The sequence below is a fragment of the Festucalex cinctus genome, chromosome 10, assembly GCF_051991245.1.
Source record: "Festucalex cinctus isolate MCC-2025b chromosome 10, RoL_Fcin_1.0, whole genome shotgun sequence".
NCBI lineage: Eukaryota > Metazoa > Chordata > Actinopteri > Syngnathiformes > Syngnathidae > Festucalex > Festucalex cinctus.
The window spans coordinates 5098283-5115936 of NC_135420.1; the positions used below are offsets into that span (position 1 = coordinate 5098283).

Below are 17654 nucleotides of genomic sequence, written 5' to 3' on the forward strand. Positions count from 1 at the left end.
ATACATACATATATATATATATATATATATATTAGGGGTGGGACAAAAAACTGATTCGACCGAACCATCGGTCGTCAAGGGGAGCTAAACGGCCGTATCGGTAGCAGACTTGTCAACCGATACAAAATCCGCCGGGAATCCTTAGATACATTGCTTGTAAAGCTGTGGACCGGATATCGCGTTGCTGTGAATCGGTTGCGAGTGAGGCTTTATGGTTTTCATAACAATAGCAAGAGTTCTGCGCCGTGCTCTACTTGTTTTGTTTACATTTCAGTCGCATCACTATTCAAGCTACTTCCGTGTTTACAGAGAGCAAGCAAAGTAGCGCTCAGAGACGCTTCATTCCCCGGATGTTGTAAACGTAATGCAAAGACGTTTCGCACCTATTTTGGGGGGGAGGGGGGCCGCCTACCGTCAACGCCGTGCTCGCGACACGGCACGCACGCAGTCGCGCACAACGAGTGATAACATGCAAATGGAGACAGTTAGCAGAAGCCGGTGCCTCACATCTCGGTATTTCCCATTGCTATCGAGTCCTCTCCCCGGGTTTTCACTGGATGCGGTTGCGGTGCGGTTGCGGTGCGGTCCGGCGACGCAAGCAATTAGATTCCATTCATTCGAATGGTGCAGTTTACACCGCTTGCGGGTGCGTTGCGTGTCGACTGCGGAAGGCCTGCGGCGTGCCGCAAGCCTTCCGCAAGGATAGCCTATTTTCTATTTTTGCCGGACGCCGCAGCGGTAGGCCTCCGGCAAATGGCAAGCTAGCACAAAACACATCGAGCGGGACAGGAAGACCGAGGCAGTTTCAAAATAAATTTCCGGTTACCTTTCAGAATAAAATACTCGCCAGCTCCTATTTCGCAAGTTTTTCAGCAAAACGTGACGTGGGCGTCGCCGGGCCATGTGCTCATTCACGGTTTAGACACCAGCGAACATGGACGAGGAGAGGTTTATATTGGAGGTGGAAAACCACAAAATAATATATGACACGGCACATCCTTTTTATAAGGACTGTAATGTATTGTGAGTTTGATGTTCGCGATTGCTTGTTGTGCCCGTCTCGCTTGCCGTACTGAGCGGCAGCCGGACGGGGAAGACAGAAATAAAGAGTGGACCCGCACTGACCCGACTCTCGTTATTAATATACTTTACAAGGACAACCAAAAAAAGGATGCTGCATGGAATCTCATAGCAGAAAAAGAAGAAAAGGTTAAATCAAAAGAAGTCCACCTCTCGTTGTGAAACGCCACATGATCGCGCGCGCGCGGTCCCGCAAGACACGTTGGGAAGTGGGCGGCGACGGAGCTGCCGGACCGCAGCTTTGTGGAGCCGGTGTGGATTGACAAAAAAATTGACCCGTCCGGAGCACGCAGTCAAGACGCACCGCACCGCAACCGCATCCGGTGAAAACCCGGGGTCTCGGTGCACTTGTATGTCCCGGGCCGGCGTTGGTACTGCGCGCGAGCCAAAAAGAATAACTCCCGTGACGATCCAATGCATAGATTCAAACGACACAGGTATGTCCCACAGCCAACACACCAGCTAAGCTAAAAGCACACTGCAAGTATCTCATTTCTCAGTTTGTGGCTCCCTGTCGACGTATACAACTAGCATGAGCAGCAGATAGGAGAACTGAGACGTGCCCGCGATTACGTCATCAAACTCAAAATGAACGACAGCCCAAAAAACAAAACATAAACAGTGGTGATTCCGTGGTCATCATCGTGTCTCAGATTAAAAAAACAAAAAAGATGTCATACATTAACCAAAAATGAATGTGATGGCAAAGAAAAACAAAAATTGTTAAAAACAAAAATTGTTGATAAAAAGGGAAGGGCACTTTTGGAAATATTTTTGGATATATTAAGTGGTTAAAATGTGTTTGATAGATTTATTGTTCCATAAGGTGGCTTCCTATTTCTTTTGGCTGGACGGTAGGTTCATTTCATGTCTTAAATTTATGTTTCTGAAATACTTCACAATGTGCACATATTCTGTTTAATTGTGTTGGTGTCTGTCTAAAGGTTAAATATTTATATTTAAAGACCAAATGTGAAGTAAGATTGGCTAACCATGTTTTTGAGTAATACCAATGGCTAAACCATTGTAAGCATATTTTCGTTAACCCTTTCAGGTTCTTAGTTTAACCCATAGCAACGCCCTTGACAACGAAAATGCTTTTCTTCGACAATCTTCGGAAATTTTCGGAAATGACGTCACACCGGGAAGTTGCGAGAGAAGTCGGCCATTGAACTGCATTGTTTGCATTGCTACTCGGTAAGATGACCCGGCGATGTGTGGTGATGTATTGTTCTCAAGCTAAAGAAAAGTTGTATGAGTGGCCAAAAGATAACAGGACGCGTAAATGGACAACTTTCGTTCGCACGAAGCGAATAAATTTCACGCCATCGTCGAGGAGTGTTCTCTGTTACAAACACTTAGAAGATGCCTGCTTCCTCAACCGGTCTGCTGATGATAAAGGATTTGCAGAAAAAAAGTAAGTGTGATTACAATTATTTAGAAAAAAACGTGGAATTTATAGATAGATCACTGATGACTTTGACAAAGCAGAGCTTCCAACAGTTGTGGAATGAACAGTAGAAACTAGCGACGTTAACCGAAAGCTAACGTCTGGGTGCTATTCATATCAACGATGAGTAATAATGGCAGTGAGACAAATTGTTCTGAAAGTAAATTTCAATAGGTTGGCAGCATTGCTTTGTTGATGAAAGAACATGACACGTCCTTTTGAAAAACTTCCAATCATATGTCAATCTTACTGCATTTTATGAGTCATTAAATAATTAAATATTTGGTAAGGCAGGGTTAGATGAAATGTGATAGTTGTTTTTTTATTTATTTAGTTGTTGTTTTTTTTGCCGGTAGGTTTTATAGGTTTTATGAGCGACGCCTATTTTTAGTGTCACCTTATGTTTCTGCAGGTTATTGCTCAATACAACTGCTGTCCCAATAATTCACCTGCCTCCACAAGACCAGCAGCAGATTCAAAATCCACCTGCCCAGCGTGCAGCAGCAGCTAACCGAGAAAGGAAGCGAGCCGTAGCTGAGGCTATCACCTCTGCAGCTGCCTCCGAACAAGAGATGGCTGATTACGAGGGTGAGTTATTGCAGGATCAATCCTGTTCAAACAGCCAAGATGATGAAGTTATGCCACCACATAGTTTGGATAAAAGTAAGTTTAGGTGGAGTTGTTTTTGTCACTATGTACTTACCAGGTATTTATTTATATTTTTATCCTTAGAGTTGTTGCTAGTTTAACCTGAAAAATAGAAATATTGTCATACCTTGTATCTGTAGAACAACCAAACATCTGTCACACGCCAACTAACATTTATAACAAACTAAGGAAATGAAATTCATTTGAAGGTACTGAAGTCAATGTCGCAGTGGTGGAACTCCTGACAAAGACCATGTTTGTCAACGATGTCATGAAGATGTCTCACCTCCGACAGACCAGTGGTGTGGAAGCTTTTCACAGTGTGGTGAATCACTTTGCCCCAAAGATGTACAACTTCTCGTACAAAGGAATGAAAAGCAGGTGCGTTGAAGAAAACTTTGATATGTATGAAATGGAGACTATAGTGATGAGGGGGGAAAGTAACGTAATGAAGCACTTGCTTTGAGCCTCCTCTAGATGGTGCTCATGGCTTAAACATAACAGCTAGTGCAATGGAAATTTATTAAATTTCCACTGCATCTGTTCAACCAAAAATGCCATCTCAAAGAATCGGAAAAAAAAATATATATATATAATGTGCTTCTTCAAGTGTGATTTGTCCATGACTAGTAGAACATATGTATGAAATGTAGAACTTTGAGATATAAAGCTATTTCATCACAATGTGACAATTTGTTAATAAGGCAATTTTTGTTCAATTCCAGAATCATTCTCGCTGCTATGCATTATAATGAAAATGCTGGGAGACCACAGAAAGTGACGAAGGAAGGAATACACTCCTACTGCATCGTTTATCCCAAATATAAGAGTGGTGGCTATTCTCTGAGAAAGATATTGGTGGATGAAACTTATGGTAAGTTATGAAACAAAAACAATTCCAGGCAGATGCATTACTGAGTGTACCTCATATGTCACCCAAATATTTATCATCCCAATTTTATTTTTTTTTTGTAGACTATGTGAATGACTGCCTTTCAGAGGCGATGAAAGTGATTGACGTTCCAAATAAGTACAAAACCGAATGATGTGGTAGTCGAGCCACAATTTCTCACAGCAGCAGTGAACAGACCGTACAAGTCAAATGTTATTGCTGAGCACCATACGAGATTCCTCAGGAAATAAAGAATCACATTCCTTGTATTAAGTTGTCCTCATTTGTTTATTCTTATTATGATGCAACCAGTACAAATCACAGTTCTGGAACATTTCTCTGTGAAACACGAAACCCTTTGAATACAGCTGACTCCTCTTCTCCTGGTGGTGGAAAATGTGCCCTGATACAAGACACTGCAACATGCTGGGAGCAGAACACGGTTGTCCAGACCAAGAAACTTCCAGCACCAGCGCACCAATTGTCTGTAGGCAATATGTCTATACTTGGTATCCTGTGGCCCATCAAATGCCTTGCCTTTGTACTGCTGCTTGTAGGTCATCCATGCCACCTGTAATCCATATGGGTCCAGGCACACAGCATTGAATCCAGGATGATCAGTGATGCAGTCCAGTACCTGATTGAAGTGTTCCTCTCCTTGTAGACGTAGTCACTACTTCTTGAATTTCATGGCAGCAAACACATTCTACAGCTGTAGGCATTTGCTGGCAATTACCACAAGTACACCTGAAATTTATATTTAAAAAAAAAGTAAAATACTGAGCGATGACACCATGAGCAGAAATGTTATTGAACAAGTGTATTGCTATACCAATCAGTCAATAATTCTGTTTATGAAAACATTTGTTTCAAAATATACAAGTACGTGGACGGAATCATGTACAAAAGTAAGAAATAGTCATTGATAAATCTCTCAAGTACAAGTAAAAAAAAAAAAATGCTGAATAGAATACTCAAGTACTGAGTAACTGCTTTGAACATAGTCTGATTTATTTTATTTTTTAAAAATGTCGTCAGACAAAAATATAAAAATTATGTGCAAATGCTGGCATCTTCAAATCATAAAAAAATACCACTACCTATATATATATCTTACCCATCTTGTAATTTCGGCGGGTCTTGTCTCCATTCCATGTCAGGTGTCTGGGCGCATTATCAGCATCCTGATTAGCATCTGGCTCGTACATGTAAAGTCCAACGTATAAAATGCCAACCTCCTCCTCTTCCTCCAACTCTTTAAAAACTTGGTTCTCCTCATTTTCGCTCAACCTATCGCTGACATCGCTGTCTGAATCGACGTTTGAGTGGCTTTGTATAGCGTCTGCATGGAGCGCTGCCATCGCTGTTCCCAGTGTGACGTATCACTTCCGGGTTTGTCGCCCGCCAGGCTCGAACTTCGGAAAAGCGATTATTTCGTCAAATATATAACATATAAATTATTTTTTCATACGTTATTTGTTGGACAGTGTTTCAATGCTTCAATTGTGACCCTATATGGTATTTTATGAAATTACTTCACATTTGGCCTTTAACATTAAATTATCAACCTTTTGTTTTCCTGATCCTTATTTTGAAGAGAAAAAAAACAATTATAACTGTCAATAACTACTAATAAATAGTTAAACTGATACATATTTCAGTCATATCGCCCAGCCCTTTGTTCCGGTCCATTTAAATAATTGATTCAATATATAAAAATATAGAAGACATTGTTGTTGTTCTTTTTTTAACACATTTGTAGATACTGTAAAAATTTGTGGTGTTTTAAGATTAATGTTTACAAACAACAAATGTCACTATAAGTTTTGAATATTGAAATTAATCGTATCGAATCGAAAATTGTATCGTTCCCAAACTTAATCGAACCGTATTGAACCGTTCTGTTCTGAAAGAAAATCGTTTTTCAATCGAATCGCAACCTGTGTATCGAGATACATATCGAATCGGCCTCATGTCAGAGATTCCCACCCCTAATATATATATATATATTAGAGATAGACCGATATGCTTTTTTCAGGGCCGATACCGATTCAGATTATCGGTAGTCAAGGAGGCAGATAACCGATATTTGAAGCCGATATTCATTTGCAGTAAAAGTTAAAATGTTGGCACCAAATTTTTGAATAATGCAAACCCTAACCGTTCTTTACAATGGATTCTCACACTACACTTTTCATTTTACATCCTTCTATCTGCAATAAGACGTTGGTGGCGGGGGGAGTTAAATGTGGGGGCCAATGTGACATTACCTTTTATAGCATTTGGGATACTTGGTTTTATTCTATAAATGTTATATTTTTATATTTTGAAGTAATAGGAGGAACCCTGTCATTCAAAATGTGCATCAGCTGTGGCATTACTTATTACTACAGCAAAAATAAATAAAAAAATTCCATGAGAAAAACTATTCATCCCTGAACACCATACAGTTCTTGTAGACCTTATTATGATTATTAGGGCCCGAGCAGCGACCGCTGCGAGGTCCCTATTGTTTTTGTAAAAATTATTATTAGGGCCCGAGCAGCGACCGCTGCGAGGTCCCTATTGTTTTTGTAAAAATTATTATTATTATTAGGGCCCGAGCAGCGACCGCTGCGAGGTCCCTATTGTTTTTGTAAAAATTATTATTATTATTATTATTATTATTATTATTATTATTATTATTATTATTATTATTATTCTTTATTCTCCGCAAACGATCGCGATTTTGGGTACCTAAACATTCACGAAAACTCACCGAACTTTGCACACTCCTCAGGCCCGGCGAAAAATTTGATATTATTAAGTCGTCATAACAATGCGACTCGATAGCGCCCCCTAGCGTAGAAAAATAAAAACCAAGCCCGGCACGTTTGAGCTAGAGCAAGAAAAATTGGCAGGCACGTGTAGCACCCCGAGACGCACAAAAAAGTCTATTGGGACCATGTAGCTAAAATGTACAGGAAGTGAGCTATGAATTTTTTAATGTCCAATTTTGGCCTATTTTGGCACATTCACTGTGGTCATGCTTTTTCCCCCTTTGCAAACATTTTTCATCCAATTGACTTCAAACTTGGCATTTATCATCTCAAGACCTGAGAGAAAAACTGGGCAAAACATCTTGCCTTTTTGAAATACTATATGACGGGGGCGGGGCATCAAATATTGCCTTTAAAATTTCATTTGTCCAGAAAGAGCAAATGCTTAATAACTCCCATGTTCAAGCTCCAAAAAATCTCAAACTTCTCAGGCAACGTAATAGTCACGGCCTGAAAACATCTATATGATAAAATTCAGTTATACATATAGCGCCACCTAGTGGTTACAATAAATGTCATACTTTACGTTTTTAGCTACTGTTCTGAGCTTGTTGAAGGGATCCATTTGAAAATTGGTCAGAAAAGCCTTAAGATGTTGATCATGCCCCACACCGAATATTGTAACTTTTCGCCAAAGGGCGTGGCCGCTACGGTGACGCAAAGTCTGAAGATTTTTCGTGAAAATAAAAGCTGCATAAACTTGACTGAGATGATCCTATCTTCTCAAAATTTCACACATTTGATGAGAGTCCAGCCCTAAAGACATCTACTGACTTATATTTCATCTAACTGATAGCGCCACCTAGTGGCAATTTTTTTTCTTACGAATTTTCTTCTACGTTTTTCTCCAAACACGTTAACTGGACCTACCTCATAATTGCTCAGATGAGGGTTTCGGCCTTCATGATGTCACAACACGAAGTTTGTGAGTTTTCGCGAATTGCTGTAGGCGTGGCTAAGCGCTGTTCGCCAAGAAAACAACGCCAGTTTTGAGGGTCTAAACATGCACAGAAACTCCTGAAACTTGGCACACACATCTGGCCTGGTAAAATGAGCAATATTTTATTGTTGATTGTGCTATTTTTACAAAAATGACTCAATAGCGCCCCCTCGAAATTTTTAACGAAGCAGCCCCGGTTGTACGTTTAAGCAAGAACGCCGAATATTTTTAGGTGTATGAGGGAGCCCAAGACCTACAAAAAAGTCTCTTGGACCCTTATGCTAAAATGAACAGGAAGTGAGCTACGAATTTTTGAATGTCCCATTTTTGACAATTTTTGCACATTCACAGGGGGCAGACTTTTGCCCACTTCTCCTACACGTTTCATCTGACTGAGTTAAGACTTGACCTGGACCATGTCAAGACCTGAGCCAACGACAGGGGGGAAAATCTTGACCTTTCGAAATACTATATGATGAAGGCGGGGCATCAAAATTTGTGTTTCGCAATGAAAAAGGATATGCTTGATAACTCCCCGGTACATGCTCCAAAAAATCCCAAACTTGACATGTATGTTTATCGTCAAGGCCTGAAGTTATCTCTATGACAACATTCAGTTATATATGCAGCGCCACCTAGCCCTTGAGGCATGAAAAAAAAATACCCCACATACGGTATTTTGTACAAAAAATGTACACTCATTCTAAGTGTGATAACTAAGTCATTTATGAATATTCTTTTAGTTTCCACCACTCAAAATGTTCACTGGCATCAGACTTATCCAAACATATATATATTTTTATTTATTTTTGATAGCCTCTATGGACATTAAAAGCAATATCGTGAATGAAGGATATGCTTAATAACTCCACGGTACATGCTCCAAAAAAAATCCCACACTTGACATGTATGCTTATAATCAAGGCCTGAAGGTATCTCTATGACAACATTCAGTTATAAATACAGCGCCACCTAGCCGTTGAGGCTTATATAAAAAAATTTAAAAAATACCCCACATACGGTATTTTGTACAAAAAATGTACACTCATTCTAAGTGTGATAACTAAGTCATTTATGAATATTCTTTTAGTTTCCACCACTCAAATTGTTCACTGGCTTCACACCGATCCAAACGTATGTACGTTTCCATTTTGTTTTATTCATTTTTGATTGCCCCTTTGGACAATAAAAGTAAACATTGTGCAATGAGTACAACGAGCGATGATGTGTATATACACTTTTACAAAAAAATACCAATCAGGGCAACTCATTGCCTAAAAATAAATAAGGACGCTGATTTTTGCAGGTCTTAACAATCACCAAAATCCGTTGAGCTTGACAGACACTGGCAAAAAAAATATTCTACATGTAAACGTTTATTATGCCATTTTCAAAGAAATTTTGCTTCCAATATGCCAGTACCCCAACGTGCCAGTACCCCAACGTGCAAGTACCCCAACGTGCAAGGACCCCAACGTGGCCCGGGCTGCGAGGGCCCTTTATAGCTGCTCGCAGCTCTAGTTATTATTATTCTTCTTCTTCTTCTTCTTTATTCTCCGCAAACAATCGCGATTTTGGGTACCTAAATATTCACGAAAACTCACCGAACTTTGCACACTCCTCAGGTCCGGCGAAAAATTTGATATTATGAAGTCGTTATAACAACGCGACTCTATAGCGCCCCCTAGCATAGAAAAATAAAAACCAAGCCCGGCACGTTTGAGCTAGAGCAACCTAAATTGGCAGGCACGTGTAGCACCCCGAGACGCACAAAAAAGTCTATTGGGACCATGTAGCTAAAATGTACAGGAAGTGAGCTATGAATTTTTTAATGTCCAATTTTGGCCTACTTTGGCACATTCACTGTGGTCATGCTTTTTCCCCCTATGCAAACATTTTTCATCCCATTGACTTCAAACTTGGTATTTATCATCTCAAGACCTAAGAGAACAGCTGGGCAAAAAGTCTTGCCTTTTCGAAATACTATATGACGGGGGCGGGGCATCAAATATTGCCTTTAAAATTTCATTTGTCCAGAAAGAGCAAATGCTGAATAACTCCCATGTACAAGCTCCAAAAAATCTCAAACTTCTCAGGCAACGTAATAGTCACGGCCTGAAAACATCTATATGACAAAATTCAGTTATACATATAGCGCCACCTAGTGGTTACAATAAATGTCATACTTTACGTTTTTAGCTACTGTGCTGAGCTCGTTGAAGGGATCCAGTTGAAAATTGGTCAGAAAAGCCTTAAGATGTTGATGATGCCCCACACCGAATATTGTAACTTTTCGCCAAAGGGCGTGGCCGCTACGGTGACGCAAAGTCTGAAGATTTTTCGTGACAATAAAAGCTGCATTAACTTGACCGAGATGATCCTATCTTCTCAAAATTTCACACATTTGATGAGAGTCCAGCTCTAAAGACATCTACTAACTTACATTTCATCTAACTGATAGCGCCACCTAGTGGCAATTTTTTTTCTTACGAATTTTCTTCTACGTTTTTCTCCAAACACGTTAACTGGACCTCCCTCATATTTGCTCAGATGAGGGTTTCGGCCTTCATGATGTCACAACACGAAGTTTGTGAGTTTTCGCGAATTGCTGTGGGCGTGGCTAAGCGCTGTTCGCCAAGAAAACAACGCCAGTTTTGGGGGTCTAAACATGCACAGAAACTCCTGAAACTTGGCACACACATCTGGCCTGGTAAAATGAGCAATATTTTATTGTTGATTGTGCTATTTTTACAAAAATCACTCAATAGCGCCCCCTCGAAATATTTAACGAAGCAGCCCCGGTTGTACGTTTAAGCAAGAACGACGAATATTTTCAGGTGTATGAGGGAGCCCAAGACCTACAAAAAAGTCTCTTGTACCCATATGCTAAAATGAACAGGAAGTGAGCTACGAATTTTTGAATGTCCCATTTTTGACGATTTTTGCACATTCACAGGGGGCAGACTTTTGCCCACCTCTCCTACACGTTTCATCCGACTGAGTTAAGACTTGGCCTGGACCATGTCAAGACCTGAGCCAACGACAGGGGGAAAAATTTTGACTTTTCGAAATACTATATGATGAGGGCGGGGCATCAAAATTTGTGTTTCGCAATGAAAAAGGATATGCTTAATAACTCCCCGGTACATGCTCCAAAAAATCCCAAACTTGACATGTATGTTTATCGTCAAGGCCTGAAGTTATCTCTATGACAACATTCAGTTATATATGCAGCGCCACCTAGCCCTTGAGGCATGAAAAAAAAATACCCCACATACGGTATTTTGTACAAAAAATGTAAACTCATTCTAAGTGTGATAACGAAGTCATTTATGAATATTCTTTTAGTTTCCACCACTCAAAATGTTCACTGGCATCAGACTTATCCAAACATATATATATTTTTATTTATTTTTGATAGCCTCTGTGGACATTAAAAGCAATATCGTGAATGAAGGATATGCTTAATAACTCCACGGTACATGCTCCAAAAAAAATCCCACACTTGACATGTATGCTTATAATCAAGGCCTGAAGGTATCTCTATGACAACATTCAGTTATAAATACAGCGCCACCTAGCCGTTGAGGCTTATATAAAAAAAATTAAAAAAATACCCCACATACGGTATTTTGTACAAAAAATGTACACTCATTCTAAGTGTGATAACTAAGTCATTTATGAATATTCTTTTAGTTTCCACCACTCAAATTGTTCACTGGCTTCACACCGATCCAAACGTATGTACGTTTCCATTTTGTTTTATTCATTTTTGATTGCCCCTTTGGACAATAAAAGTAACATTGTGCAATGAGTACAACGAGCGATGATGTGTATATACACTTTTACAAAAAAATACCAATCAGGGCAACTCATTGCCTAAAAATAAATAAGGACGCTGATTTTTGCAGGTCTTAACAATCACCAAAATCCGTTGAGCTTGACAGACACTGGCAAAAAAAATATTCTACATGTAAACGTTTATTATGCCATTTTCAAAGAAATTTTGCTTCCAATATGCCAGTACCCCAACGTGCCAGTACCCCAACGTGCAAGTACCCCAACGTGGCCCGGGCTGCGAGGGCCCTTTATAGCTGCTCGCAGCTCTAGTTGTTATTGTTACCATATAGACAGTTTTGATAAGCTTAGGATCTTAAATCGAGAACAGCAATATCATGCTACTCCTCTCTACAAGAGAACTGTCAAAAGACACTTCATCATGTAGTTTACTGCCACTTAGGATGCCCCAAACAACGCAGAAAAAGGTCGAGTAAAATAACTTGGTTATAATAATAGTAAGAATAACTTGGTTAAACAGACATTGTTGCGGTGGACCGCTGCCAGTTCCTGCTGTTTAATGTGTTTTACACTTATAGACACGTGTGTGTATATGGGCACACTATTCTCTCACTACTGTGCTGTACTGTATCACTTAATGGCACAGATTTACTTGTCTAAGTAATAACTGGGCTGCAACATTGCTAATTCACATTAACAAGCACTGTCTTAGCTGTCCACATGAATAGTTACTAACACACGAGAAAGTTATACAACACACCAAACATGAGCTCATTATTCAAAGTATGATGCACGTAACGAAATTACATCACTGAACATTAATTGCAGCCGTGTACGGCCGTAGATGTTACATATTAGTGGCATCCATTGAGAGGATAATGTCCCAAATGACGGCAGACATGACGTGAAAAGAGAGACAAAACGAGCAAATAAGCACACTATACTTTAGTGCACTTCTCTACTAATGCCAAACATACGGAAGAGAACACGTTCGTGTAGTTAAACGGTGTTTGAGAGACTTAATTTGTTACGGAGCGGACTTTAACGAGGTGCACAACGAGCTGTCAATCAAATCGACGTCGAAGCTTAAGGCACACAATGGCAAACCAGTGCGACAAATAAACACAATATAAAGTAACTAAACGCTATTTAGTGTCACTGTGGCATCTCACTGCATAATAACCGCTATGCAACAAGTAGTGGACGTGACCCAGAATGCAATGTGTGCGTCACGAGAGGTAAATATAATGACATTACTCTACTCTTAACATGGAACTAGACAATATAATAATGACAACTGTTAATATTTGGAACCTTTCTAACAAACATTATTTACTTAATTAAGTGAAAATGTGTGTGATTCCCTCCCCGAGTAGTTCAAGTAGCGAATTAGCTACTGGGTGTTAGCCTACATGCTAAGCTGAACACACCACTGTTAGCTAGCGGGGATTCAATGCAAGGCAATGCAGCTCCATTCATATAGTGCATTTAATACACAACATAATTCAATGTGTTTAGCTTATCATGGTGAAACGATCGGCGGAGTCTCTTCTCTTTTAACTTACCTTCGAAGCATGTGTCTCGCGTTGTGTCCGTGGGTGCGTGCGTGACCGGCTACTGTGATACACGGCATACACTACTGATTGGTTCTGGCTCTTGCACGGCTAACCAATCAAATGCTGCTATGGGCGTTACATTGCTGGAGTTGGACTCCATAACAGACAGAGACGCTCTGGGCTGCATTCGAAGCGAAAAGACAGAGTTTTAAATGGATCGCTCATATCGGCCGTCAGATTAATAAAACAGACCGATACCGATATGTACCAATATGTCAAATATCGGCCCCGATTATCGGCCCGACCGATTATCGGTCTATCTCTAATATATATATATATATATATATATATATCTGTGCTGTACGAGAGAAGCGTGCTTGCGTCATTCAACGTGATGCTAGCATATATATATATATATATATATATATAGTAACAACTATGGCCTATGGCCCAGTCCACCCTCTAATTTTTTTTTTTGCTTCTTCTAAAGTAAACTCTCTGCAGTTGCATAAACATTCCACAGCTCAGGAAGGATCTAATCTTGGTTAGGTCTGCAGGTGGTCACCCAACCACAAACAAAGCTCTTTCGAAGCCGCTGACCAGGTGACATAGGAATTTATGCGTCTGCCGAAAGAGTTTGTTTAAGCTCGAACCCCTGGGGTCCGAGAAAACACCTTCAATGACCTAGGATATACAAACGACTGATCACAGGAATGTTTATGACCTTTCTTATCAATACTCTGGCATCGGCCTTCCAGGGGGCACTCCTGGAACGTCTAGATGGCGCAACAGCGCCGCCAAGTGGTGAAACTTGGGACTATCCTTAGTGACAATTCTTACAAGTAACCACATTTTACACGTTTATACCATGATAATTCTTGCCAGATAACTGAACTACGAATGATTCATGTTATGTCTTTGTGTGTATGAATGTCCTATCTCATTTGTATTCCATAAGGAATGAAAGGTAATCAATATCTTTCAGTTTAGTCAGGCAAGTAGGAACTACCTCACAAATTAGTTTATGATGCATTAACACTTAATATCCCATTATGTTTACCCCCTTTCATGTACCGGACTGGGGCCATTTGGCCCTGCACATTTGTATTAATTTAATCGTTCACGTATTAGCATCCACCTATCATTTGCGAATGCAGACCAAGGAGGGTGTGGTTGACCCTTCCCTTTTTGAATACCAGATGAGGCCATTTGTCCCTGCACTTTTGAACGAGTTGTTGCCCGATCACATAGCCACCTCCATCCATCCATCCATCCATTTTCTTGACCGCTTATTCCTCACAAGGGTCGCGGGGGCTGCAGGCGCCTATCTCAGCTGGCTCTGGGCAGTAGGCGGGGGACACCCTGGACTGGTTGCCAACCAATCGCAGGGCACACATAGCCACCTATCATATGTAAATGCAGCCACTACACAGCCATTATGCTGGAATGTGCCCCATTTGTCCCACACACCAATATTCAACTGAATCTGAGGCCAAATGGACCAACAATATTCAACTGAAAATATTCAACTGAATCTGAGGCCAAATGGACCACCAATATTCAACTGAATCTGAGGCCAAATGGACCACCAATATTCAACTGAATCTGAGGCCAAATGGACCCAGATGTCCCTTTGTTTCTTGTTGAGAACAGGCAAAGTTGAAAATTTGTTTGAGTAACTAGAATGAACCAGTTGTATTCTCGCAGTCAAACTGAAAGAAATATACAATTTTATTGTCTGGAAAATTTGATGCTTGTCATTAATTCCTGCTAACTTGTTTGTTGAAAATAAGACATTCTCCTTACTGTTTGTGTGTCCTTTGTATGCAAACATTTGCTATAACATAAAATGTATGTATGTGTGGCTTGTAGAAAATGTAGGACTGAATCTGTATCAAAAAAAAAAAAAAAAAAAAGCATTTGCAACTTGTCCATTCACACCCTTATCAGATCCTCAGGATCATCCCCTGAATAAAGGTGCAAATTAGGCAGGCCAAATGGACCCAGATGTCCCAGATGTCTCCAAACATTGGAGATTAGGGCAAACTTGTCAGTCCCAGTTCGGGGGAGGTGAGGGGAGGTGTTGCACTGTTGTTTTCATTGTACCACAAGAACAATCTGGGACATCTGGGTCCATTTGGCCTGCCTAATTTGCTGGTCTTCCCCGTACGGGCCACCATGGACAGCTGAGACACCACCCCGCCGCGGTGCAAGCTCACCCCCAACGGCTGGCCCTCCCCGGACGCCAGCACGTAGCGGACCGAGCTCCAACACCTGGAGTCCAAGGCGGAACCAAAACCACGCCGCAGAAACATTTCGCCGACCAATCAAGGGACGAGCCGCGCAACTACGTCAGCCCCCGAGCGGCTCCCTTGCTCACCTGTGGAATAGCCCCTTTTTGATTTTTCTTGGCTTTTTGAACGAACATTGACTATTTTCCCCCTTTTCCAAAGACCTCCCGTTTCTGCTCGTTCGACGCAGCATCCAACTCGTAAGTGCACGTTTGGTCCCCCAATTCGGCATATCACTGTGTACAACTTACATTTGAAACATATCAAAGATCTGGCAAGTTAAATTTCTCTTTTTCCTGTTTCCTTATTCGTTCTTATTCTTTCCCTATTTGCATTAGCTTTATTTTATTTCTTTTCTTCTGACGGTAGAATAGTTAGATAGGCAGTGTTTTGATTCTGTAGTGTAGCAATCGTGAATAAATGCAGGTTTTATTAACTCTATTCCGCCTTAAGTCATCTGTGTTTCCGAGTGGATTATTATTCTTTTGTTAGTACAACGAACCACTGAATATCGAGTGTGGCGACTTTATATTATAAATGACTGGTGAAGAAAGGATTTTGGTCGTTGTTTGCTCCTGTTAACCCAAAGCAAAGCCAACGTGGTGCCCCGAGAGGTTATCGAGGTAATTACAATTTACCTCTGTAACGTCCAGATTTTTAATTTGTCAAAAAGATGCCCCAATTATTGCTACAATATATATATATATATATATATATATATATATATATATATATTTGACATATTGGTACATATCGGTATCGGCCTGTTTTATTAATCTGACTGCCGATATAAGCGATCCATTTAAAACTCCGTCTTTTCGCTTCGAATGCAGCCCAGAGCGTCTCTGTCTGTTATGGAGTCCAACTCCAGCAACGTAATGCCCATAGCAGCATTTGATTGGTTAGCCGTGCAAGAGCCAGAACCAATCAGTAGTGTATGTCGTGTATCACAGTAGCCGGTCACACACGCACCCACGGACACAACGCGAGACACATGCTTCGAAGGTAAGTTAAAAGAGAAGAGACTCTGCCGAACTTTTCACCATGATAAGCTAAACACATTGAATTATGTTGTGTATTAAATGCACTATATGAATGGAGCTGCATTGCCTTGCATTGAATCCCCGCTAGCTAACAGTGGTGTGTTCAGCTTAGCATGTAGGCTAACACCCAGTAGCTAATTCGCTACTTGAACTACTCGGGGAGGGAATCACACACATTTTCACTTAATTAAGTAAACAATGTTTGTTAGAAAGGTTCCAAATATTAACAGTTGTCATTATTATATTGTCTAGTTCCATGTTAAGAGTAGAGTAACGTCATTATATTTACCTCTCGTGACGCACACATTGCATTCTGGGTCACGTTCACTACTTGTTGCATAGCGATTATTATGCAGTTAGATGCCACAGTGACACTAAATAGCGTTTAGTTACTTTATATTGTGTTTATTTGTCGCACTGGTTTGCCATTGTGTGCCTTAAGCTTCGAGTCGATTTGATTGACAGCTCGTTGTGCACCTCGTTAAAGTCCGCTCTGTAACAAATTAAGTGTCTCAAACACCGTTTAACTACACAAACGTGTTCTCTTCCGTATGTTAGGCATTAGTAGAGAAGTGCACTAAAGTATAGTGTGCTTATTTGCTCGTTTTGTCTCTTTTTTTTTTTTTCACGTCATGTCTGCCTCAGTTGGGACATTATCCTCTCAATGGATGCCACTAATATGTAACATCTACGGCCGTAGTCGGCTACAATTAATGTTCAGTGATGTAATTTCGTTACGTGCATCATACTTTGAATAATGAGCTCATGTTTGGTGTGTTGTATAACTTTCTCGTGTGTTAGTAACTATTCATGTGGACAGCTAAGATAGTGCTTGTTAATGTGAATTAGCAATGTTGCAGCCCAGTTATTATTTAGACAAGTAAATCTGTGCCATTAAGTGATACAGTACAGTACAGTAGTGAGAGAATAGTGTGCACATATACACACACGTGTCTATAAGTGTAGAACACATTAAACAGCAGAAACTGGCAGCGGTCCACCGCAACAATGTCTGTTTAACCAAGTTATTCTTACTATTATTATAACCAAGTTATTTTACTCGACCTTTTTCTGCGTTGATTGGGGCATCCTGAGTTGCAGTAAACTTCATGATGAAGTGTGTTGTATCCTGAAGCT

General features: G+C 40.4%; 2 protein-coding genes across 8 annotated transcripts in view; one reads left to right on the forward strand and one right to left on the reverse strand.

The window, feature by feature from the left end:
* LOC144027302 (EEIG family member 2-like) overlaps nucleotides 1-17654 on the reverse strand; it is a 124536-nt gene that overhangs the window by 56083 nt on the left and 50799 nt on the right. The gene's annotated exons all lie outside the window — the stretch shown is intronic.
* On the forward strand, nucleotides 488-5425 carry LOC144027710 (uncharacterized). Of its 3 annotated transcripts, XM_077535480.1 has the most exons (6): nucleotides 488-1517; nucleotides 2135-2497; nucleotides 2943-3193; nucleotides 3388-3559; nucleotides 3904-4052; nucleotides 4154-5425. In XM_077535480.1, the coding sequence occupies exons 2-6, from the start codon at nucleotides 2283-2285 to the stop codon at nucleotides 4222-4224; spliced, it is 858 nt and encodes a 285-aa protein (XP_077391606.1). In that variant the 5' UTR covers nucleotides 488-1517; nucleotides 2135-2282; the 3' UTR covers nucleotides 4225-5425. The 3 variants fall into 3 exon arrangements, with proteins under 3 accessions (XP_077391606.1, XP_077391605.1, XP_077391607.1); XM_077535479.1 differs by having other exon boundaries at nucleotides 488-2497; XM_077535481.1 differs by having other exon boundaries at nucleotides 498-2497; nucleotides 2943-3118; nucleotides 4154-4488.